Genomic DNA, 27351 nt, shown 5'->3' on the forward strand with positions numbered 1-27351 from the left:
CCTCAAGCAGGAATATTCTGACACATCTTTTGTACTTGGAATAATCGGAAAACACAACTGTTCTCCAGGAACAATTTCACTTTACAAAGGATCAGTCTCTAAATCAATGAATATCCTTGGCTGTAGAAAGCAGAACTTAGCCTTTTACTAAATGGCAACGGAGACAGATTACACATACTCGAAGCATTATCTTCATCTTGAGAGTGCTGCTGGGACCAGAGCTTTTCAATTGGAACCGCTGGTTTCATAGTTAGATCTTCAGCTTCCAGCAGCTGCTTAAGAGGCAGATTAAATGAACCGAGAGTGCCCTGGTGATGGTCATCTTTAACCCTGGACAGGGCAAAGCAGAAAAACAGTAAGATTGCAAATCAATTGAGCAAAACATAGAACATAGTACAGCACAGGAACAGGCCCTTCGATGTCTGTGCTGAACACAATGCCAAATCAAACTAAATCTCTTCTGCCTTCACATGATCCACAAGCCCCCCAATCCATGCATATTCATGTGTCTATCTAAAAACTCTCATATCTTCTCTCACCAGTACCCTTGGCAGCCCTTTCCAGGCACCAACTACTGTGTAAAAAAAAAACCCTTTAAACCTCCACCCTCTTAAATGCACGTCCCCTGTGCTTAAACAGATGGTAAGAAGAAAGGTAACATTCTACAGTTGTTAAGTGTGGTACCTCAATGTCCAGGTCCACAATCTGTGGATTGTGAATGCGGAAAGTAAATGCTTCCTCCCAGACGGGTTCTGTGGTCCGATATCGGATCTGTATATAGTGGCAGACAAGACCATGTGATTAATAAACTAGTACCCTACTGCAGCCACAAATATTGGGAATGACAGAAACAAAATCAGCAATGCAAGAAATACACAGCAGGTAAGGCACCATCTGTGGGAATGCTGCCCAATTTCTGCCAATTTAGAATTCTGCCAACTAATGACCAGTCCCAACACTTGTCAGTAAAATTGACTTCCACTTTGTGGAACTCAAGCACCAATTCTGACACCTGTTCTGTCTCCCTCTATACCCACTTCCCCCTCCACCAATATCATAAACGTTCCCGGGCACTAACTTCCCTCCATGGATGGAGGCCATCCCTCCACATCCTCAAATCTCATTGCACACACAAATGCCGGGCACATACAATGCTTCCTACCTTCTTCGTCCCTAAGATCTGGGACTATCCCAGTCACTTCTGACATCCTTCACACTTTAACATTGTTTAATTTCTTGGCCCTGACCATTTCATTCCCTTCAGGTGTGCCCAGTCCCTTAACATCTTCATCCCTCTTATTACTCCTTTGAACAGAAGCCTAAACAGTCCCATCCACTATCATCTGGGTGAACTTTCTCTCACATTGGACAACTTCTTTTACCACACACACTTCACTCAAATAAAAGCTGTTGCTATCGGGAATTGTATAACAAAGATATGTTGGTTTTTGGTGGGTTATTTGGAATATTCTCTAATCCTGATGTCTCCTCCCTCACTTCTTTTTCCAGTACAATGAAGACTGTATTGGAAGCAATTCCTGATCTCATCCTGAACTTAGTCTCTCACAATATTCCATTGTTATCCAAGTTTAACCTGAATTTGAGGAACATGACTATTTTCCAACAAGAGTCTCCAGATTCCATATTCTTCAAAATAGTTCAAATGCATTTGCATTTTCCTGCTGGTAATTCTGGAAATTATTCTGCTCTCCCCACCATTGAAAGCATCTACATGAGGTGCTGTTTAAGGCGCCTGCATCAATCATCAAGGATCCTCACCATCCAGGCCATGCCCTCTTCTCGCTGCTACCAACTAGGTAGGAGGTTCTGAAGTCCTACAACCACCCTTGTCAGGAATACTTGCTTTCCTACAACTGTCAGATTCTTGAACTGACCTGCACAACCCCAATCCTACCTCAGCAAGGGAGCATTATGGACCACCTCTTGCACTACTATGGACTTGTTTCTAATTGTTTTTACATTTAAGTCTTGTTTTACACATCTTTTCTTCACAGTCTTGTATAATTTATGCATAATTCTGTACATTTATGTGTGTGTTGTCCTGACCCTACATGCCTGTGGTGCTTGCTGCAAGCAAGATTTTCATTGTACCTGTACCCCACTGTACTTGTGCACATGACATAAACTCAACTTGACTTGCTTCTTCCCATTTACAGCTCCACTAGGTTGACTTCATTCCCTTGTCCCATTACCTTCCTCTTTCACCAGACACTCTCATCCCTCTTGTTATTTAATCTCCTGCCTTCCTCCCACTGCAATCTTTCTTTTCATTCGCTCCTCCACTCACCACTTTTTTTTTGTATCTGAGAGAGGTTTCTGACTTTTCCCGGGTCTGCTGAAGGTTAACAACGAAATGCTCACTCAGCTGCTGCCTCTACAAATGCTGCCTGACCTGCAAAGTATTTCCCAGCATCCACAATATTTTGCGTTTATATGATAACTCTTGGCACAGTCAAGACAATTCTAGAGAGTACTTAAGATAGACCTGTCTGAAATGGAATGGGAAGATGGCCGATGGAGATACGAAGAGAAGGGAACCAGACTGTGTTCCTTAACAAATATAAATACAGACCCAATAACTAAAGCTTGGCTCATGGAGCAGCTGCTCACCTTACTTTCCATATGTGTTATGTCCCACTGACAACTGGACAAATGGGTTTGGCTCACTGTTCATTTTCTTCCCAACTGTGATGGAAAATGAAAACATTGGAAAGTCAACCAAGAAGTTAAGTCAGAAATCTGTAATCAAACACATTCAAGTTTTTCTGTTTAGGATTAAAAAATGCTTTAAAGATTCCCTCTCCTTTCATTTATATAGTGGGCCATAAGAGCAGCTACTGGGTAGAATTCAAGAAGCCACTGCACAAACAAAATTGCCAATGTTATACTTTTCCCTTATACTTTATCCAATGGGGAAAGTTTTCCCCAAAGGCACATCCACAGCTATGGAATGAGCTCTGAACCATTCACTATGAAAGTAAATAAAGCCATTTGTGACCATCCCTTTGAACTGAGCTTGCCTCACAGCAGTAGACCCAGATTCAGGAACCCCACATGATGAGATGAATGAGTCCTCCATTCCTTCTGCACAGCATTGCTGCTCCAACGAAGTGCATCAGTTAGCAAATAGATTACTTTAAATTAGGGTGAAGCATCTGGAACCTGGGCACATGTCACTTACCTTACAGCGTTGGTGTGGTTCCAATATTTGTAAATCTCAATTGTTTGTTAGTTAGAATGGACAGCAAGTTTTCTATTTGAGATCCAAATTAAATGAAACTGCATTTATTGTATCCACTATCAAATCTGTTGTTAATCAAAAGTAGTGCGAATCTCAATAGAAAATAATTTTTCTTTAAAGCTGATGGTAATTTGTTACCAAAATGAAGTTAAAATAGAAAGCTCAAATCATCTACACACACACACATACAAACTTAGCGAATGAGCCCAATATTTTCAGGAGAATAGAAGCAATTGGCAGAAAAAATAACAAAAAGCAATAGTAATTTATTTTTCTTACCAAAGCAATGGAACTCGAAAACAATGTCAGGAAAGCAAGCAACATTTAAATGGTGTTTCCACAGTTTTAAGATAATTACTGATAACTTACTAATAAGTCCTGCAGTCCATTGCTTACCAGAAACAATCATGTCACTGTAATCCATTGGTAACAGCAGTCAAAAAGTCAGGCTTTTAGTAATCTATTCATGATGAATTCTTTGTTTATAATATAATGAACATACACGTTAACCTAAGCAGTAACAAGATCCCAATTACATTCTGTAGCTAAATTAACTTCAAATTATTTACTAAATTATTTTATCTCTCTCCCACCACCTTTTTTTTCCAGCCAGTTTTCTCTATTCTCCTGAAATCACTGCTGGGATATGATGCCACTCCTTTATTCAGGCGAATTTATGCAGGTGAGACTCAGATTAGGTATTTGACCAACTGATATCCTATGGCTGAATGTGTCTTCACCAAACAACCACATATACATGGATACCAGAATCTTTGGGCTATGATCAGGAGCAGAAAAAAGGGTCTACTTTCATTTGGGAAATATATTAGAACCAGTCATATTCAATAGAAATAAAACACAATAGTTTTGAACAATGAACTTTAAAATCATTTTAAACCTGCATGAACCCAGAACATTTAACAAAATGCTACAGTGAGTTACTGAAAAGTTAATTTGAGTCAATTCATGAGGCTAGGAAAATACTTCATAGTTTGAGTTTCTTTAATTGCTTCCTTTGTAGATTTTACAGCCATTACCATTATACTCTAATTTCCATCGTCTTTTATTTGGAAATTTGGTGAAAATATATACCCACCACCACTGTCCTGAAGATTATAATGCACAGTAATTTAGTCACTGGGTTAATTAGCGAACTAACGACGATTTTACCGAAGACCACAAAAAGTCACAATATGAAGGAAACATTTATCTAAATCTACAGACCTATTTTGGCATCATTCCCAGTGCAGTGGTCCTGGGAAGATGTGCCTGAAGAACAGCCATCAGCATTAAAAGATGGGCAATTCTGTACGTCAGCTAACTGCAAGTGACTTGGTACATGAAACCCACAAACCCTGTGAATCAGCAAAAAAATGCATGGTTTAACAAATTCCTTCCAACTTATTTATCCCTCACATTGTCCACCTCAAACTCAGATGAGATTCAATGTTGAGAAATGTGCAGTTGTACACTTTGGAAACAGAAATAAACGGGCAGATTATTATCTAGAAGGGGAGAAAATTCAAAGTACAGAAGTACAAAGGGACTTGGGGGTACTCGTGCAGGATACCTTAAAGGTTAACCACCAGGTTGGATCGGTGGTAAAGAAAGCGAATGCGATGTTGGCATTCACTTCGAGAGGTATAGTGTATAAAAGTAAGGAAGTGTTGATGAGGCTCTACTGGGCACTAGTGAGGCCTCATTTGGAATACTGTATGCAGTTTTGGGCCCCACATCTTAGGAAAGATGTGCTGATGTTGGAGAGGCTTCAGAGGAGATTTACAAGGATGATTCCTGAAATGAAAGGGCTTACGTATGATGAGCATTTGTCGGCTCTTGGACTGTACTCACTGGAGTACAGAAGAATGAGAGGGGACCTCAGAGACATTTAAAATGTTGAAAGGACTGGACAGAGTAGATGTGGTCAAGCTGTTTCCCTTGGTGGGTGAGTCCAGGATCAGAGGGCACAATCTTAGAATTAGAGGGTACAGGTTTAAAACAGATGAGGAGAAATTTCTTTAGCCAGAGGGTGGTGAATTTGTGGAATTCCTTGCCACATACAGCAATGGAGGCCAGATCATTGGAGGCATTTAAGGAAGAGATAGATTGATATCTAAATAGTTGGGGTATCAAGGGATATGGGGATAAGGCCGGAAATTGGGGTTAGGTTTTTTTTTTTGGCCCCACCACCCCCCAATTTCTCATTTCTTTTTCTTTTTCCTTTCTTTGGAGCAGACTCGATGGGCCGAATGCCCTACTTCTGCTCCCTTGTCTTGTGATCTTGTGATCCATCATTTCATTCCATCCTCCCCCACTGCAGCAATTAATCAATCACAATTAGAATTAGAGAAAATGTATGACAATATGAGATCATCATTCAGCTAATCATGCTGTGCTGGTCAAAATCAAACTAACCCACCTAATCTTGGTCCATAGCCCTTCAGTTCAAGTATACATCTAAACACTTATTATAGATGTAACTGGAGAATTTCTACCTCTACCACACTTTTGGTCAGTGAATTCCAGACCTCTACTGCAGTCTGGGTGAAAAAATATCCCATTATTATCCTTCTACCAATTGATCTATTGTTGTTGGCCCCTCAGCAAAAGGAAATGGATCCCTTTCTATTTGCTCTATCTGATAAATTTATACATCTTAGAACCCCTTCGGAACCTTATCTGTTCTAAAGAAAATAATCTTGGCCTATGCCCATAACTAAAATGTTCCAGTACTTGGAAACATCTTCATAAATTTGAAATAAAAATATTAAATCTGCTTCCCTGGTTTTTGATTCCCATCCCCCCATCACCATCCCATTAAGGCAAACAGGTACTTATTATTTGCTCTACTTTGCTCCCTCAATTTCATACACTCAAATTGTCTCTGCTCTGCCTCCTCTGATCCAATGAAAATGGCAGCTACAATTTTCAGTTCAAGCAACACTATCAAACCTCCCCTGCACCCTCTCCAGTGCAATCACATCTTTCTTATACTGTGGTGAGCAGAGCTATACACAGAATGCTAGCTGTGGTCTAGCTAATGTACACGGTTGTAGCATGATCTTCTTGCTCTTATAGTTAAAATCTCAGCTAATAAAGGAAAGCATTCCACACATTTTTTCAAAAATTGCCTGATCAACCCTAATGCTATCTTTAAGTATCTGTGGACATACTTTCCAGAATACCTTTGTTGCTCCACACCACATAGTATCCTGCCATTTACTGTATATTCTCCTCTCTTGTTGTGCATTCCCCTGCCTTGTTGCCCCTCCCCAAATGCAGAACCTCAAACTTCTCTGGATGAAATTCCATTTGCTACTTTCTGCCCAAATGAGCTTGGACAGAATTGATCCAAAGGCTTCAATTACTAAAAGAATGAATGAAAATTTACTGTGATCTATGTGACACACTATGCCATGAGCTGGTATTTAACAGTGACCTTCTCATATTATTTTCTTCATACCAATTGAGAACTTAATGTAAACCCAAGGCCCCCTTTCCCATCCCTATGTGACTGTGTATGGTCTTCGGTTTTTGATCATCAGATTACCTTTGCTGATTTGGAAATACTGGCCTTCTTCAAGCTTTCAGGGTTAAATTCAAATGGGTTGCGCTTTGTGCCAAGAGAGAATGAACATACAGGATTAACAAGTTGCACATGCAATGCAGTAACAGCATTCTGTTATAGAGAGATGAGCACAACATTCTATACAGAAATTTTGGAACTGAAATGAAAGGGAGGAATTTTGAGCATTGAAAGACCCCCAGAAAATACTTTGCTCTCCAAATAACCACAAACATTGAAGTCAAAGAATGCAGCTACTAAGCCAGGTGCCAAAGGAGTAAAATGTTTGGTTCATTTTAATTTGATTCATAGGTTTATTAAGATTTGTTAAATTCACCAGTGCAAAAGTAAGCACATTTTTAAAACTGGACAGTCTGGCCAAAAGATTTAAGTCTTCGAGGAACAATTCTTAAAAACACACAAGTCAATTGTTATAAAACAATTGTATTGATTTGCACATCAGTGAATCTTATAACAAACCAAGTTTTAGAAAGTTAAACAAGGTGGGATTAATAGAAAGGAACAACACTTTTAAACAGGTAGTCTTAAAACAATGGATATTAATTATTCTGCAGGTAGTGATTCTGATATCTGGTCAATCCCTTCATGGGTTGAATAACCTGAATGGGGAGGGGGGGTGGTTGGGGGCAAGAATTTAAATTACCATTTTTGTAAATATGCAGGCATCTATAATAGGGTCAGAGGGAGGCACCACAGACTTTGTGGTCTAGCATGGGAAGGAGGGTCAAAAATCAACAGCCATAGTGAAATTCAGCAGGTCAATGTTTATTAAAAAAAATACTGTCAATATCAGCTACGTTTCTGGTGCTGATTGAGACCATGCAGAGAGGGATCAACAATTGGAATGGACTTAAATATGGAGTGGTTGAAGCAGGAAAACCCTGGAAACAATTGAGAAACAACTAGAAATTGTAATGGGCAAAGTTCAAGGTTGCTGCAAATTAATAAATTATGTTGAACTAATTGCCTTTCCTCAGCCTCAAGTAACTGGTGACTACTGGAACATAAACAGGCATGCCACTTGAACAGTACCAGCTTGGCTTACACATGACAGGCACCAGTCCATTAGTCAGTCTATAGATATTAGTTTTATAGGCTTTCCCATGTAGAATCATCCAATCCAGGAGTGCAACAGAAGCAGTTAGGCAAGATCTATGGGACTGTATCTCAGCAAAATTCATTGCCTTTGTAAACAAATGGTAGGATAAAACAAAACTTCGATATGGTTTTTAATTTAGCTTATAATCAAAACCCAAAACAAAACAAATGCATACAACCTCCATTGAAAGATTGAGATGATTTTCCTTTTTCGCTCACAAACCATTTCTAAGTTTATATTTTGTGTAAAAACAAAGTTTCCTGAATGAAGGTAAATGTTTTATGCAACAAATTAACCCTATTACTTCCCTTTCTCAAAAGTAAGCCAGGATTTTCTTCCCTCCCATTCTGAAATAAGTCATCTGTGTTTTCTCCCAAAACAGCAAGTGCAATAATCTATATTCATTTAAAATAATTTTGGAATTGCACTTCTGTTTTCTATATCAGAACATGCACCAAAACGATAAACATGCTCTGCAAATTCAATCTAAATTTTAAAAAAATCCTGTATTAGTGTCAATCCACACTGTAGCACTACACACAGAAGAAAACAGAATAGAGCACTCACAAAAAAGTCTCTAAAGATTGAGCAAGTATTTTCACAAAATACTAGTCCTGCTGCTCTCCTCTCTCGCAAGTATCCACACTCAAAGTTTCCTTCGAAGACATTCTTAAGGAAGATGGAAGTGAAAGAGAAAGCAAAGAGTGATGGGATTGGGCAGGTATGTGTTGTAGGGAAAGGCAGAATGGAATGTAGGAACAGCCAGTTTATTGGCAATAAAACAGCGAGCGATTGAGAGAAATAGTAGCCAATGCATTTAATACTATTAAAGAATGATAATTAAAGAGTGCACGATTTGTCAAACTGCATGTGCATGCATAAGCAAAGAAGCAGTTCCTCAATCATTGTAGAAATTAGCATCAAATTCAACAATTCAAACTTGGAAATACTAAATAATTTCACATCAAAATACTACACCCAACAGAAGTTCTCCGCATAAAAAAATCAACTGATTCTTTTACAAAGTGTACTGTCCATAAGTTCCACAAGAGGGCGAGATCTCTTGTAAGAACTAACACAAAATCCTGTTGTCAAGTAACCTAGTTTCACAGAACAGCTAGTTCAGTCTCAGAAGCAAATCAGATTCTAAGTCTTCCCATTCAAGGATTTTTAAAGAATGACAAATAAACCACATATTGTCATGAGGGATAGCTACATTGTTGAAGATGCTGGATTGCATTCTGGCCCACATAAGATTTGGATTTTCATTGACACCAAATTTATTCTGTGCCAAAATGCAATCTAATGAAATCAGCCCATAAATGTATTGCAAAACTGAACTAATTTGTTCTGAAGCAAGGGTGGATTGAAATTTCTGTAACACCATTACAGCAGTAAGTATGTCTGACTTCCAATGGTCTACAAAGAAAAAGAGGAATTAGAGAAGAAAGAGAAATTAAAACCAATCTTAGGATACTTTCATATTAACTCCATTATCTCAAAACAAACATGTCCAAGTAGAGCATCATTGAATGTTTTACAGCTTTGTAAAATGCTTGAATACTCACCAAAGAACAGACCTGGGATCCTCAAATAGGAGGCAACACTAGCATTAGAAAACATCAGAAGCTTGAAGTAAACCAAAAAATTGTTAAAGAAACTTAAATAGAGTTTGAGAAGCTTTCATGAAGTAGTTCCAGATCCAGATTAATTCTGTAAAGCTCTGAAATGCATATATGGTGTCCAAAACAAAAAAATATTTTTAAATTTTAGAGGTAGAATTCTGGACTCCTGCATTTGGAAAAATGGTTAGATGATGACCTGTGACAAGTTGTTTGAAGATATAATGCAGAATGAATATGGATCAGGGAGGGGACTGGTTAGATGAGTATAGATTTTGACTCTTTGGTCTAAAAGGGTGAGCAACCAAAACAAAAATATGTTGCAGTTCTCAACTAAACCTGTAGCAATCAATATACTGTTCTCTAGCAGAAAGTACCAAGAATAAAATGTGACCAGGTGATTTTTCTCTTTTAAATGGAACAGAAAATCTTCACACAAACAACTTCCTGAAGAATGACTAAATTGAAAATACATCAACTTACTGGCAGATTCCTGGCACAGTCCAGATAGACAATGAGTAAGGCAGAGGAAAGCCCATCACTGGCAGTTCCTTTGATAGCTCTGGTGTTAGCCATTGCCTGGATCATAGGAAGAATAAGTGGAATTTTGCACCAATTAGGTTTATTACACCATTACTCTCACAGCATGCCAAATATGATGCCCCGCTCCCCATGTGAGGTAATACAATTAAATTAGAATCGCTTCAAGACTGTTCAGTTCATTGCAGTGCATACCTTGTGTAGGATGCCAATGTACCTGTAGTAAACATTTCTTTATTATGGGAGAAAATATTCAAGGTAATTACTATTCAAAGCATTGTTCCTAAAGTTCAAAAGTCCCACAAACTCAAACCACAGGAGCATGGCTAAAGCTTGGAAGAAGGAAGCTGCAAGATTAGAGTCAGCTTATGATTGAAGCATTTGCAGAGCATTGCCTGAGGAAACACCCAACAGGAAACTGGGTAGCAGTCTGAAGGTGTCAACAATTGAAGGTTTGGGTGGGGTGGGGGCAACCAGCTGTACCACAGAGTGATCTCCTTTCCTACATTCTAAAAGAATGCAGAGTATTCATTTTGAAAGCTTTTACAAAAGTAATCATTCAATGTGCGTGCTTAATTTGTTAGTGTATCCAAAGTCTTGTTTCACAAGGTGTAGCTTTCACTATTTTTAAGAACACCCCAGTCCAAGCATTTATTAACCAAACCAAAATGAGCACCACAGGAAAAAGTGAAATCAGTAGAGGTCTATTTGTCAAGTCTTCTGACTGATTTAGCAAGAGGATACTTCTGGGTAATAACTAATTAGCTTTGAGCTTAATTAATTCTGAGATGTCGTGTACGAATCAGAGAAAAATATCACATTCAGAGGAAAATCAATATTAAATTATCAGTATAAAAGTTTGGATTAAATATCCTTCTCCTAAGACTGGAACTAAACAGCACTTTGGTTAATCTAATGTACAAAGCATTTAAGTACCTGAGGCAGAAGGTCAGCTGTTGGCAGCAGAGACAGCCACTCCAACTTCAAGTGCAATTTTCCTCTGCTAACCTCATCCAAATCAAACCACTGTGAACAGATAAAATGATCAACTACCAAGAACATTGGACTCATAGGTCACAATCAACACCTGTTACTATAGTCCGATTTAAAAAAAAGTTTCCCCAATTCCCTTCCATTCAGAATTAGTCAACTTATTTTATTTCAACCCCATTTTGTTTAAGCAATAAATGATTATCCATTTGATTCCAATTGAAAAAAGGCCAATGCATGTAACCCAACATGTACCTGATCAATTAGCTGTTCCTTCTGAACTTCAACAAGGTCAATCATAAGGCTGAAATGAAATTATACATATTTTATAAAGCCAGCATTTTCCAAAGTTAAAATATTTAAAGTTTCTACTATGTACATTTAGTTGAGTAATTCACACCCTCATTTATTCTGCTTTCCAACATTCAGTTCTCTTTTTCGTTTGGGAAGGTAGAACTTTGCAGTGAATGTTGTGCTCTGCGACTTGCATTGGCATCGAAACACCATTACTTAGGTTTTAAAATTCTGGTCTCACCTTGCCCTATTTCTGTATCTTCCACGAAGTCTATATCCTGGGATCCTTCTAGGATCCCCGTTACCCATCCATCCACACACACAATTCTTCTGTATTTGTCACTTCTTCCAAATCACTACTGGGATCTGTGCCTTCGGCTGCCTAATCCCCAGCTTTTGGAATTTCCTCCCTAAAATCTCTTCACCCAAGGCACCATCCATCTACCAATGCAAATGGATGTGAAAGATTCCAAGGTACTATTCAAATGAGAGCAAAGGATTCCAGCACAACTTTTCTCCATCAAACACACCACCAAGAAACCATTAGCTGGTCATCAACCTTGGTATTTTGTACCAATGAACATAGAACAGTACGACACAGCACAGGCCTTTCGGCCCACAACATTGTGCTGACCTGTATAAACACCTCTGATCAATCTAACCCTTCCTTCCTACTCAGCCTATAACCCTCCATATTACTTTCTTCCATGTACCTATCTAAGAGTCTTTTAAATGTCCCTATTGTATCAGCCTCTACTACCACCCCTGGCAGTGTGTTCCAGGCTGTACATAAATCAGCTACTGTACACTCCTGGTCACAATTGGTTACATAGACCATGAAACCCAAAGGGCACCTACAGGCCCTTTGGCTCACCATGTCTACACCACCCATGGTGCCAATGTAATTAATCACATCTGAGTGCATACGGTCTGTATCCCTCTATACCCTACTTGTTCATGTGTCTAAATGCCTCAAACATTGCTATCATATCTGCTTCTACCACCTCCTCTGGCAGCACGTTCCAGGCATCTAATACTCTAAAAAAAACTTACCTCAAATCTCTTTTAAACTACACTCCCCACCCCCCCCCCCCCCCCCACAACTTTAAACCTATGCCCTCCAGTATTTGACATTTCCACACTGGGAAAATTAATATCTACACTTCTCATAATTTTATATACTTCAATCAGGTTTCCCCCCAGCCTCTGACAATCTAAGGAAAACAATACAAGTTTGTTCAACCTCTCCTAATATACTCAAACAGCCTCACCCAAACTAGTTTCCCCAGTTCCTGTCTCATACTGTTGTAATTAGCCTTCCCTCAATTTAATCACCCAAGGACCAATCTTATCCATAACTATCTAAAAACTTACAGAATCACTGTTCCCAAAATCCACTGAAATTTCAATCACCTGGCCAGGTTCATTCCCCAGTATGGTCTAGTACTGCTCCTTGCCTAGTTGGACTATCAACATATTGTTTCAAGAAACCCTCCTGGATGCACCTAGCAAATTCTGCCCCATTTTAGACCCTGGCACCAAGGGAATCGCAGTCATTACTGGGGAAGTTAAAATCACCCACTACAGTTACAATGTTATTACATCTTTCCATGATCTGCCTACACATCTGTTCCTCTATCTCCCACTGGCTATTGGGAGGCCTACAATATAATCCCATCATAGTGATAGCACCTTTCTTATTCCTGAGCTCTACCCATATGGCCTCACTGGATGAGCCCTCCAAGATGTCCTCTCGGAGTGCAGCTGTTACATTCTCCCTAATCATTAATGCAAATCCCCCACTTCTTCTACATTGCTCTATCACATCTGAAACATCTAAACCCTAGAATATTGAGCACTCATCCCACCCTTCTCTCAATCAAGTCTCTGTAATGGCTACAACATTGTAGTTCCATGCACTTATCCAGGCTCTATCCTCACCTGCCTTACTTGTCTTTAGACCATCAGTCCTGCCATGTTCATTAATCTGACACTGCCTGTTCTTCCCATTGGATGTATTTGACTCGAATCTAACTTCTCCTCAATCTCTCTACTTGCTGACCTACTGCTCTGGTTTCTGTCCCCCACTGCCACACTAGTTGACAATAATGAGTATTGAAACATACTGAGCACATGAAAGACTATATACAAATGCAAGCTTGCTCTTGTTTCTGTCTCTGCAGGCAGAAAACGAAGTAATTTAACCAGGCTTCTTGCTCCCGATATCAATTCTGCAATGCCTGCTGGAAAAGAGCATTAATTGTGTATCAAGTGATGGGACAAATAGGGTCATCTGCATAATTTCCACATAACAGTACCTATTCATAATGTCGGGTTATGATGTATATAAAGCCTGAATCTAACACTCCATTTCAACCTTCATTGAAAAGTCCCCTCAGGTTCCAACTATGGAAAATTCCTTGCATTCATTTTTACCTACTTTGCCTGTGGTGGCTTTTCAATATCTATAAAACATTCACTACTTAATCTCCAGCTCTTGCATCATAGGCAACGTCAAACAAAATACCTGATATAGTCTGTAAGGGGTTGCAGGCTCTGGTCATTGGGTGTCACTGTGGAGCAGCCTAAATTTTTAGGTAGTCTTATTAGATCTCTGATAGCTCACAGCAGAGTAATCCCATCAGCCCAATTCCTCTATACCCATGAAAAATTATTCTCTCACATGGCCATCAACTTTCTTTTGGTTCTTTTGCTACTTACCTACAATAAATGGTTTTTACAGATGCCAAATAGCTTATCAAAAGAACTTTGGGACGCAAAAGGAAACCAGAACATCTCATGAAAACTCACGCTGTTGCAGGAAGAACATGCAAACTCGCACACTCTGCAGCCAAGGTCAGGATCAAACCCAGGTCCCTGGTGCTGTGAGGCAATAGTACTACCTGCTGCCTCACAATGTCATATCATCTGAGTGTATCAATACACCCCTCTGCTTCTACCCATCTCATCCATCTACTGCCTACATTTTCCTCAGATGTCTTGCTTCTAGCCAACAAACCGACTGAAACATTACACATCAAGCCAGTTTCTTCCCTGTGACCATCTTCCCACTCCCCCAGCCACAACAAATCCCATGCCAATTCTCAAAGTAGCAGTGGGAAGGAGCATTTTATTCCCACCACCAATAGTTTACCCTGGTCTCCAACATCACTCCCACCAATCCACACCCTGCTTGAAGATGCACCAATGACCCCAATTGATCCTCCTCCAATTTATTCTACCAAGTAGGAAAATAGTTCCTTGTGCTGTGACCAATTACCAATGGTCTCTCTACTACCTGCAACCCCACTGACAAAAGGTACACAGACACACAACATTACACATAAATGGTGCAATATTTTGTCCTTTCTTAATACGCATTCATCAGTCTTTCGTCAATACAATGCAAAACTGTTCATTTTTACCTGCCAAGGAAATCATCTTTGTCTGGGTCTTCATCAAAGAGTTCAATCTCAAGTAACTGGCCAGGATTTTCATAAATCAGTGCCTTCGAACAGAAAATATTTAAAACAAAACTAAGTTGCATACGAAAAAATTAGGTCCTGTTTTTACAGAATAAATAATAACACCACTTCTCATATGACACTTTGATACATATACTTCAATGCACTAGCTTAAAAACTCTTTCAAATTTTCTCATTACACTCAGCCAATCAGAACTATTAACCACAGCCATTGGAGCACCCAACAGGAAAACCTGCAGTGTTGAGTACGGCTGCTATAAGGAACCTTAAGTTCCCAAAACAATGGGAATGTGCAATTGGGCTGATTTTAAAAGTGAGTTTTACTGTACCATCTGGGTCAACTAAACCGAAATATAATTTTCAGATATTTTAAATTGTATCAGCAAGCTTTCACTTGGGAATTAAAAATTTTTTGCATCTACCTCCTGTAAATTAAACTAGGTATCTAAATCAACTAATGACAATATTATATAACAGTTCAATATCATTATTCAAAATTTTAAGCTTAAGATAGCTAAAAAGTATTAAAAACATTTCAGGATTAATTGTTGGATGTCAAAGCACATAATAAGTCTCAATAATTTCAATTAAAAAGTAACCTACTTTCACAAAACCTACTGCAACACAAACATACTCCATGCTTAAGGCAACTTCCGAGTGGACTCTTAAATTTGTATCTTGCCATTGAATGACCTGGGCAAGTGTCCACGGAATTCTGGAGAACGTACAATGATCCAACTCTACCCTACCTGCACATAGAACTAGTAAAGCTGCATACTCAAAGCATAACTACCTCATAAACCTCATTCCACTTCGGATTTAGATTTTCCTTGATAGTTTTGCTTTGGAACATCTGGTTACCAATACGAACAATGCCATAAGGGTCAGATTTTCCTTTTGCAAGTCCTTTCATATATGTATCCTTCCATATCAGATCCTGAGCTTCAGTGAAGTATATTCTTAGAAACCCCTAAAAAAAGAGCAACAAAATAGTAAACTGAAATAAATAAAATCTATCATCTATCATAATTAGAGGAGGATTGATTACATTAGTAACTTCTTTGAAGTTGTCAAAGAGCATCAGTCACAAGGTAAAATAACGCAATACATTAACTACTGGTGTCATTTAGAGAGAAGAAAGAAAACAAGGTGAGTTGTTTGGTCAATATTTGCCTCAGTGTAAGCTTTCATACTTCAACCATTACACAAGCCTTGATGGACAGCTGGAGTATAATTCACCAATACCTATAAACAGGAGAGGTTCCAAACGCAAGTTTATTGAACCTTTTAGGATATAGAGCACTAATCCATGCATATTTCTTTACATGGATGAGTTCTGTATCATTCAATGTTTACTACAAATCTTGCAGCCCATGCAACCTTTCCAAACGAATGTAGAAATTTAAATGGACCAGAGGAAACAAAAGTATCACAACCAGATAACAGTCCAATGATTTCCATCTTTTGAGCGACATGCAGTAGTAAATAGAATAAGCCATGGCTCAGTAGGGAACATGCTAACCTGACCTTGGGCAGGGGAGGCGGGGTGGGACTTAAGTTGAACTCGCTTCTGCACAAAAATCTAGCCTGACACTCCTGTACTGTTCTGAAGGGACACTCTTTAACTGCTCTCTCAGGTAGATGGGAAAGCATAAAAGGCACTATTTTAAAAAAAAGTGTGGGTGGGCTGCACGCCCAGTATTTGTCCCTGTATCCTGGACAATATTTATCAATAAAAACATTGATTTTTTTTCAAATCTCACTGATATTACAGAACGGTGCTATGTGTAAGTTCACCACTGGTTTATTTCATTACAACAGGGACCACATTGAAAAGCAGTTCATTGGAACATTAAGGGTGGAAAAGGGCTACTTAAATTCAAGCTTTTTTTACCCAAAAATGCTGTAGGGACTCCATTGTAGCTTCCTGTTAGTAGAAACTAATTAAAACATGTTCTTTTTGTCACACTGCAAATGCTCTGCAACACAAGACTGTCCACAAGTTTATGCATTTAAAATAAGCTTTTAAATATTTCTCTATGGAAGGCCATTTGGCCTTTCAGTTCTGTGTCAACTCTTTGCCAGAGAAACACACATAATCCCATTGCCTTATGTTACAGACTCAGTGAAAGTCCCTTTAAGATAGAGAGTGTGTGTGTTTATGTGTGTGGGGCGTGCTTACGTCAATAGAAGATAAAGGACGTAATGATGTTGTTGAAGAAGTCAGCAGAAGAAGAAGGAGAGAGAGAGAGAAGGGAGAGAGACACCAGCCTGCTTGTTTTCTCTATCGATGGATGAGAAACAATAACTGTGTTTGCCACTGAAATCCATGTATGGAAGTTGGAAGTAATCCGGTGGAGTTCACTTTGTTGCTGACCTGTAGAAGGAAACAGGTATTTGTGTGTGGACGACCACGATTCGGATGCTTTTCGGGGTGAGGAAGTCACTACCGAGTAAACACTGAAGTGTCATTTGGGTTCCATCGTGGAACATTTGGATTTCATATGTACTCTCTCTATGTTTCTCTACGTCTACGTCTTATCTTCAGACAACGGTGGTTGTTGAAGAAGCCCTTGCTCATGTTTCACCTTATGGCTTGCGGAACTGAACTTTAAGAACCATTCCGGAACTTGGAGTTTGGGACTTTGTCACACACACACACACGAAGAGTTTAGTTTTGGGGTTAACGTTCAAGGTTTAACATTTTTGAATTCTAACATACTAACATTTTTACTTTTATTTTACGTATTATCATAAGTAGTAATTAATAAAATAGTTTTTAACACTGAATCATGCTCAGTGTGTTTCTTTTGTTGCTGGTTCGTGACACTTACTGCATAGTTCATCAGCTATATAGGCATGCTTGTAAACAACTAATGGTCATCTTAGCAAACCCAAATGTTACCAGTATGCTTGGGCAGTCAGTGCTCTGGAACTTACTTTTGGTACAGGAAACCGCAGCTGAGCTAACTGCACCTCATTCACAAGTGGCACAGTGATACGATTCGGCAGCACCAGATAGTTGGAAATGATATCAAGGATGATCGTATCTGACAATCCACTGAGGGAGAAAAGGACAAATGTGATTAAAACCATCCAGAGACAACACAGACTTATCATGTGTATTAAAAAAAAAGTGTCTATCTGTGCAAATGGAATCCACACTCCGTTATAGGCACAACATGAAAGGTTAACTCTCTTCTCTCATCTGGTGCCATTTCCTATTTTTATTTTGTTTTTGTCATATCTGCAGCATTTTGCTTTCACTCGCTTAACCTCTGCACTTTCAACCTGGAGCCTGAAATGGAAAACTTGCACCAGGTTGCTGTGACCAGACAGTATTTCACTCCATGTAACCTTGGTCTCTACTCATGTGATAATTAGAATGTGCATTCCAAAAGAGACACTGTTCTACTCAGTCAGACTAATCCACTGCAAATTAAATGATACAATACACCTCTACCTATAATATATTCAACCTGCTACAGGACATTAATTATTAAAAAGTAATCAAACTATCAGTAAGAATACAATACAAATTGAAATGTTTAGTACCCAGATTATTAGTTGGCTTTTTGAATGAATGGATCTAACAACGTAAAAGATACCACTATCTGGTCAATGCTTCTACAAAAGACTAATCCAAAAAACACTTTCTACCTCAAGAAAACACCAAAGATTAAATCTTTAACAATTACTTTCAAGAGCAAAAATGCAAGCATTTAAAAAGGGAGAATGATCAAAATCTTGTTAAATATTAATTCAAAATCCTGGCAGGTAAACATTGCTGACAAGTTAGAGTTGCTAGGCAGGCACGGTAGTGTAGCAGTTAGCGTAACGCTGTTACAGCGCCAGCGACCCGGGTTCAATTCCCACCACTGTCTGTAAGGAGTTTGTATATTCTCCCTGTATCTGCATGGGTTTCCTCCGGGTGCTCCAGTTTCCTCCCACTTCCCAAAGACGTATGGGTTAGTAAGTTGTGGGCATGCTATGTTGGCACCGGAAGCATGGCGACACTTGCAAAAAAAATGCATTTCTCTGTGTGTTTCGATGTACATGTAACCAATAAAGATATCTTATCATCAATACATAAAAATATATTTCTCCTATGTACTAACATCCAGATATCTCTAGGATATCTATGTAGAAGAACCAAATGGTACACACTGAAGTGTCAGAGACCACCAATGTTGCTCAATTCTGCAGGCAACTTGTGCGCAATTCTGCAAATAAAATTATTTGGCCTACTGTGCAGATTCAATTCTTTGTGCTTTACAAATGCCAACTACCAAGCAAGAGCCTGAGCTCCAATTGGTACTACCCCATACTGCTGTATATTATGTTTTTAGCTGTAACCAGATATCCTAATTTTCTTAGAGGGTTTAACGGCAGGTTTCCCACAAACCTACATTCTACTAGTATAAATTTTTGTACCGGGGGCTGGGGAGAGAGAAAGGTTGGTCATGACTGGTCTAATACTAGTTTGCTATAATTTTACCAATTCACCAAATATGAAGTGTGACCTTCCATATATTTTCCAGCAGAGGGCAATAGTAACTAAAAATACCATTTCTCACTCTCATGCTATTCATCACCAGAATGAGTATTTGATCAATGTTTTAACCAATGAAATTAAAGAAAAACTGAAGGCAGCGGTCAACCAATGTCCTACCACACCCACTGCCTCAAGTAAAAAAAGCACAGACAATGGGAGTGGTAGAGTAATCACTTACTAGTATTTTAACAGGTTCTTTGAGGTTAGTTTGAGCTGACTAAAAAAAACAGACAACCAGACACTTCTAATACAACAATTTCAATCATTCCCATTGTACAGAAATGCTGTTTGCAGCAGTCTCTCTCAGGGAATAAGCTGCTCTGAAAATTAAATTATTGCAGATAGCTTGTGCAAGGAAAATTAACCAGGGATGACTAAGGACTTGAGTAAATATTTCAGGAGGAATTCCACACTGATCCACAATTACTTGAAGTATACATCAGCGTGAAGCGTACGGTACTGTGGCAGTGCAGTTCATAGCATTATCAATTTGTTAGCCATAACACAATGTTAAAGGAAGCCAAAGCATAAACACTGAAACACTTAGTGAAACCACAATTAAAAGACTGAACAAAATTATACAAACTGAAAAATAAAAGGGAGGAAAATGTGTTGCAAGGTTCTTATGGTTGAGGAGAAGCAGTTCAAAATTGGAAGGATTTTGTCTACTTCAAAACTTAGATAGATGTTTTAATGGAACCCACACGAAAACCCTAACACTAGCACATAACACAAACCATTACCTTTGGAAGTGCACTGACGTTGGTTCTGAATTCTGCCTGTGTTTATAGATGGTCCTCCTTGAGCATCACTGAACCAAGTTCACATTTGCAAATGTCACATATCCGTGTGATACCACACCAGAACTACTTCTTACTGATGGTGTCATCCAAACACAGGCAGGTCATTCAACTCTCTTTAGTAATTAATTTAGATCACAGATGCATCCAATTTTGAAGTAGCCACTTATAACCCTGTAGTACATTTTTACTATATACAAATGTTAATTTAAAAGATATTTTTGTTCAATATCTGAGTTGTACTTTAGCAGTTCAGTTATTTCTCCAATCCCACTTAATGCTTTAGCCATAGTGTGGTGTTGTGGAGGCTAAAAGTTTATCAATGATATGAACTGCACTACCACATTTCATACTGATGCATACTTTGGATTTGTTCAAGTGAATGGGGATCAATCAACCTAGCTTTGATCCATGTTGCATGATACCCGCAGCTGTCTACCTGTCTGAGTCTTGAAATTTAAATTGACCCAGCAACCACAACTTTGAGAGAAGCAGTTCCAGATTTCCACTGCCCACTGTGTAAACAAAAACGTGCCTCATTTCCAAAAACAACCTTTAAAATTAGTGAGCTAGGTTATTTCCTCTCCTTCGATTAACCCAACAGTATTTGCCCTAACAATAAAGAAAAATAAATCGGGACCTGAAGGGTCTGATCACTGGGGGTGAGGGGATACAATTGGCTGGTCAAGAGGTTCAGAATCAAGATTTTGATACAGCATGTGGAAAGCTTTGCTTTATGCACCAGAAAACATAGCTGAATTGACAGGCTTGAAAGAAATGAGAAAAGCTGCAAGTTTAATAATACCTTACCGCCATTCGTGTATACATTGACATAATAGGAGGATATACATCTATTTTTGTTAGATAGATAGAACTGTAGCATTATTAATGATAAGAAACACTTGTACTGTTAAGGACCTTGAGGTGTGGTTATAACTGCTGCCTATTTTCCTACCCAAGCATTTTCTCTTTGTACAAACTGAAAAAACTGGTTATTACATTCTGGTGTCGTGTCTCATGAATTACTAACAGTGAGAAAGCTGTAGGAGCAGGATATGTGGAACACCTGAAGCCATTTTGGCTCAAATCAACTTCAACACAAGAGGAATCTGATCCTCTTCTGCAAGGCTTTCCATTCTGAATCTCCTCCACATGCAATCTATTTCATGCGGAAGAATGGGAGGAGGGGAAAGTAGTTCACAGGATCATAGAAATACACAGACGTAGGAAGTATCCATTTCACTTCAGCAAATTCCAGAGCAGAAAATACGCACCACACCTCAGTCACACCCATAAAGACCTCCCATGCAAAGTCTTCTCCCAGCTTTTTCCTAAATATATTGATATAATCAAGTCCTCTATTCAACATGGCTTTTTGTGCAAGAAGGATTTTTGAGTTTGCTTATGATGTTACAAGTCAAGGAACTAAGTATTTACTCTTAATTAACATGTCAAAAACTGATTGTTCAGTATCACATTTGATATACATAGTGAAGGGGATCAGGACAAGTTTTTACAACAATGACTTGACACAATCGTGACTGTATGTACAGAAAATACAAAAAAAGATGTCAAAAATGACAAAATTCAGTCTCATCTTCTACAGTATAGAATTAAATCCAGGGAAACAAAACGAGTAACCAAGGCACTCCTTGTGGTCAAGTTCTACCCACTCACTGCTCCTACTGGTAAACAAGCAAATCCAATATTAAACAGAAGTTAGTAAATACAGAACTATTTAATGACTTTGTGTTCCACAAGTCAATGTTCTCTGAAAAGATGTTTAGTTTTATTATGTGCATTAAAAGTAGTGGATTTGGTCAAAGCCAAATAGCACAATTCTTTGGATAAATGCAAATTAACAACTTACTTTATTGGAAAGTTAAAATTGAGACATTAGATTATCCAGGTTTTATCCCCCCCCCCCCAATCTTCATGAGACATGGCACCTTTATATTACTTCTATTAATTTCATTATTTTAATAATATTCAATATTTAGCAGACTAAAATATTACTGAGTGATTAATTAGACAACCTGAAATTGATTTTTCCAATCCATCAAATGCATAAGAATCAGATCAGTGAACAATACAACAATCATGGCCCATCGCAAATGAAAACAGTATTTATACCAATCCAACGTTACCTGATAATTACATCAAGCAGAGAGAACCGAGAAAATTTTAACTAAAAGTAGCCAAATCTGCATTTTAATGCAGAAATATTACCAATATTAACCAACTGCATTGTAGACAGATATTGCTCTCTTATCAACTAATACTAATGTGGATTTCATGAACAGTTTTCTATTTTTATTCACTTTCCCAAAGGACTCTAAAAGTGGAATTAATTTTACACTGCCACACCTCACAGCATGACTCACTTACAGATACAAAGTAGCATTCTTGAGCAGTTATTTGTAATGTCCTTTTTGTTTGGGAAGGCACTTGGCATTGAGGACCTCAGTAAGTTACAGCAACAGAGACTCGATAACTGCACTCAGGCACTGCTGCGAATCAATAGCCTGCATGACTAGTGAACTGCCTGTATTGCAATGTAGTTTACTTATGTAAAATAGGTGATGCAAGCGAAATTATTGCTAGTCTCCCATAAGATGGTGGTGGAGAGCTGCCATTTTAAACCACTGCTGTTTGTGCAAGGAAGGTACTTTCATAGTGCAGTCATAATGAGTTCCAGAATTTTTACCCAGAAATGTGGGGGGAAAAAAATTCCACTGCTGAAGGACAAAATTAGGCACCATGAATATCAGAAAGTCAGTAAAAAAAAATAACATGGCGAATTTCCAGAGAAGTTGCTTTGCTCAGATGTGTAGTCAGTGAGTATTCAAGCATAACTAAAGGCAAGTTAAGTAAGTTTAGGAGAAAGAACAAAATGAATGAGACAGCACGAAGGTGGTGGTGTGAAGCAAGAGCACCAGCATGGATGGGCTGAACGGCCTGTTCCCATGTTATATTCTGCATTTGTTCAATTGTGTGTGACAAATATCATGCACAGAGCCCAATTACCCTTTCAAATTGAACTAATAGTACCCTGCAAAGAAACAAAGCTTTCTGACTCCCACGATTGCAATGAATACTCATCCCAGCAGATGACAAATTGGCTGAAGCAGGGAAGGATATCACAGAAATTTATGACTTATCCTTAATAGGATGCAGCGAGCAAGGTAGCGACCAGACTTAACACCAAAGACTTGAAAGATTGACTAGCCGATCAGTTTAGTCATTTATGACAAAATTACTGCTTGGTGCAGTAGATGGACTTCTTTATCTCGTATCAAAGTTATTTTCATAAATCACATCTTAAATAGATACCATCAGAAAACTGAGACGCAAGAGACTGCATGTTGTAATCTGGAGCAGAGCCAGAGGTGCAGGGTCTCGACCCAAAACACCGACCTCTGCCTCCACAGATGCTGCCTGACTCAGAGTTCCTCCAGCAGTTTGGTTTTTGAGGCATCAGAAAACTATTCTGATGTAGATATACATTTCCATTTATTAATATCCAGAATGCCTGGAGGGTCCTCAAAGTCTCAGTCTTCCAGCTATTCAGTTATAATATTAATTTTCCCCTACATGCAACTCACAATTAATTCTAAAAAGCCTTTAAAACCTAATGAATTGACCCCAGTGCTTGTCAGGTTTAAATTTATAAGCCAGCCCAGCAAGACACAATGTTGAAGCCTGAGGAGATTCCTCAAGGGGTTCTGCACTTACTTCAACCCAGGAACGTCCAGAAGATTTGTTAGTCCTGTCCAGTTAATGGCAAGTAACTGTTGATTAAAAACAGGAAGAATTATTCTCAGTGTGCAACTCTGGAATAAAAAATGCTTAGCTTTCAAGGATTGATTAAAAGTAGGCCTTGAAATTATACTGGAGGATAATTTTCTTTGCTATTTTAATGAAGGTATTTAATGCATTTATTTCAAAAGAAATTAATGAATTTTCAGAAATAAAGTAGCATTTTATTGACCAAACTAAAAAAATCTTGCAGTTTTTGTTTTAAATCATTTGAACCAAAAGATGCATTAAAGATTTTAATTTTTATGTAAGCTTTATGCCATATAATCATTGAATTCAGTGGTATGACTGCTATTAAAATTTTTTTAGTTATCATATTGCATGCTGATACACGCTGAAGGATTAGTTACTATGATGCAATCATTGCAGGTTTATTGAGCAAAATAATTGATAGATGAAAAGTAAAAGCAACTATAGACAGGTTGCTTGGCATTCACATTGCTTAAACCCTTGGCAAGACATTGGCTATTAAAAGTGAAATTGTGCAAAGATTTCGGCATAAAAATTCCATGGCACCTCCAGGACCATGTCAAATGACAGTTTGCAGTCACCATTTGGACCCACCTACTGAATGTACCTTCATATGCTGCATCATGGCAAGGAGTGAAAGGAAAATAGCAGGTAAGCCCTTGAAGTGGGTTCTGGCCCAGGGTACAGCAGGGGAAAAAGAAACAGTCACAGCTGGGTGAGGGTCTTTTGCTGGAAGAGCTTGGGGATCATATCAGAGGATCAGTGGATGTCCAAGAATAGTAAGCTAGTTGGGTGAGAAAGGAGGGGAGGGGAGAGGGAGGTGGTTGTGGCAGCCGAAAGTAGTTCAGGTTTAAAGGCAATTTAAGGCAAACCTATCCAAGTCAGAAAGTCTTTCAAAAAGCAGCTTCAGAACTGTTAAAAACTTCTGAGACTACCCAAAAACAGGCGTTCCCCAGAATATCATTTGTTAATTTGCCTGGCAATGCTCCAGTACCTCCAGCATGCTGCAATTCAACCCTGAAATCAGCGTAATTGTAATCTACTCCAGAAGTAAGCAGTTAATGCTAGTAGTGCACCAAGTCTGAGTTTCTAGACCATGTAAAATAATTCCTTGTGGAAAGTGTGTGGCTGGACAAATGAAAAGGTTAGGATGGGAGTGGGATTAAGAAATAAAGTCACAGGTAAATCCGAAACTCAGTCTCTCCTGATGTGTTTTGCAGCGATCACCCAGCCTGGGTTTGGTTTCTGCAGTGCAGGAAACACTACATTGTGAGCATCAAATGAAACAAAAGAAATGGCAGAAGTTATAGTAGACACACTTGTGATAATTTACCAAAATTCTCTGGACCCTGGGCAGGTCCCAGTGGATTGGAAGACACCAAATGTCATGCCACTGTTTATGAAAGGATGTAGGCAAAAGGCAGGTAACTATAGGCCAGTTAGCTTAACGTCTGTGGTTGGGAAAATGCTTGAAGCTATCATTAAGGAAGAAGCAGCAAGACATCTAGATAGAAATGGTTCCATGAGGCAGATGCAGCATTGATTCAGGAAGGGCAGGTCCTGTTTGATAAACTTACTGGAGTTTTGAGGATATAATGAGCGCAGTGGATAGAGAGGTACAAATGAATGTTGTATACTTGGATTTCCAGAAGGCATTCGATAAGGTGCCACATAAAAGACAAGATAAGGATGCATGGAGTTGGGGGTAATGTATTAGCATGGATAGAGAATTGGTTAACTAATAGAAGGCAGAGAGTTAGGATAAATGGGTGTTTCTCTGGTTGGCAATCAGTGGTGAGCAGGGTGCCACAGAGGTCGGTGCTGGGCCCATACTGTTCACGAAATACATTAACGATTTGGAAGAGGGGACCGAGTGTAGCGTATACAAGTTTGCTGATGACACTAAATTGAGTTGAAAAGCAAATTGTTCAGAGGATGAAGAGTGTCTGCAGGGAGATATAAATAAGTGAGTGGGCAAGGGTCTGGCAGATGGAGTACAATGTTAGTAAATGCGAGATCATCCACTTTGGAAGGGAAAATAGAAGATCAGATTATTATTTAAATGGTGAAAGATTGCAGCATGCTGTTGTGCAGAGGGACTTGGGAGTGCTTGTGCATGAATCGCAAAAGGTTGGTTTGCAGGTGCAACAGGTTATCAAGAAGGCAAATGGATTGTTAGCCTTCATTGCTAGAGGGATTGAATTTAAGAGCAGGGAGGTTATGCTACAACTGTACAGGGTACTGGTGAGGCTGCACCTGGAGTACTGCGTGCAGTTCTGGTCTCCTTACTTGAGAAAAGATATACTGGCTTTGGAGGCAGTGCAGAGGAGGTTCACCAGGTTGATTCCAGAGATGAGGGGGTTAGCCTATGAGGATAGATCGTGTCGCCTGGGACTATACTCACCGGAATTCAGAAGAATGAGAGGGGATCTTATAGAAGCATAAAAAAATTATGAAAGGGATAGCTAAGATAGAGGCAGGAAGGTTGTTTCCACTGGTAGGTGAGACTAGAACTAGGGGACATAGCCTCACGATTCAGAGGAATAGATTTAGGATGGAGATGACGAGAAACTGCTTTTCCCAGAGAGTAGTGAATCTGTGGAATTCTCTTCCCAGGGAAGCAATAGAGGCTACCCATTGAATATAATTAAGACACAGTTAGATAGACTTTTGCATAGTAGGGGAATTAAGGGTTAAGGGGAAAAAAGGCAGGGAGGTGGATCCAAGTCCACGGACAGATCAACCATGATCTTATTGAATGTCATGACAGGCTCGATGGGCCAGATGGCCTACTCCTGCTCCCATTTCTTATGTTCAACTAAAAGTGCAAGTGAATTGCTGCCTCACTTGAAAAGATGTTAGACTGACAAAAGCCTCACCTTCTGACTATCTTCAGCATTTTGTGTTTTATTTCAGATCTGCAGTGAAGCAGAAATAGACTATTTCACCATTCAGATAGAACATGGCTGGTCCATGATGTCAGACCCACTTTTCTTGCACTAATTCTCTCTCTCTCTCATGCAAATAATCACTAAATCTGGGCGAAGTTTGTTCTCATTTGTTCCCGAGTGGCTGACCCCATATTTAAGACTGTCACCCCGTCAGGGAAACATCATCACTGCACCTACTCTGTCATGCACATGGCAATACTTATGCTTCAACAAGATCTCTCATTTTTCTAAATTTGAGAATATAGTCAAAATCTGTTTAATCTCCCTTCTTCAGACAAAACCCACATCCTAGGACTATCTACATAGCCCTCAATTGGTAACTGATTTATTATTGTCACATGTACTGTGATACAATGAAAAACTTTATTTTGCATGCCA

At 39.0% G+C, this 27351-nt stretch overlaps 1 protein-coding gene across 1 annotated transcript in view; it reads right to left on the reverse strand.

Moving 5' to 3' along the window:
* The window catches only part of esyt2b (extended synaptotagmin-like protein 2b), a 135912-nt gene that overhangs the window by 22929 nt on the left and 85632 nt on the right, over positions 1-27351 (reverse strand). The window contains 12 exon segments of the mRNA XM_052016001.1: positions 179-244; positions 246-330; positions 686-771; positions 2214-2217; positions 2637-2706; positions 10049-10148; positions 11046-11135; positions 11355-11403; positions 14819-14901; positions 15672-15848; positions 17819-17939; positions 23969-24024. Coding sequence (XP_051871961.1) covers positions 179-244; positions 246-330; positions 686-771; positions 2214-2217; positions 2637-2706; positions 10049-10148; positions 11046-11135; positions 11355-11403; positions 14819-14901; positions 15672-15848; positions 17819-17939; positions 23969-24024 — 987 coding nt within the window.

The sequence above is a fragment of the Pristis pectinata genome, chromosome 5, assembly GCF_009764475.1.
Source record: "Pristis pectinata isolate sPriPec2 chromosome 5, sPriPec2.1.pri, whole genome shotgun sequence".
Taxonomy (NCBI): Eukaryota; Metazoa; Chordata; class Chondrichthyes; order Rhinopristiformes; family Pristidae; genus Pristis; species Pristis pectinata.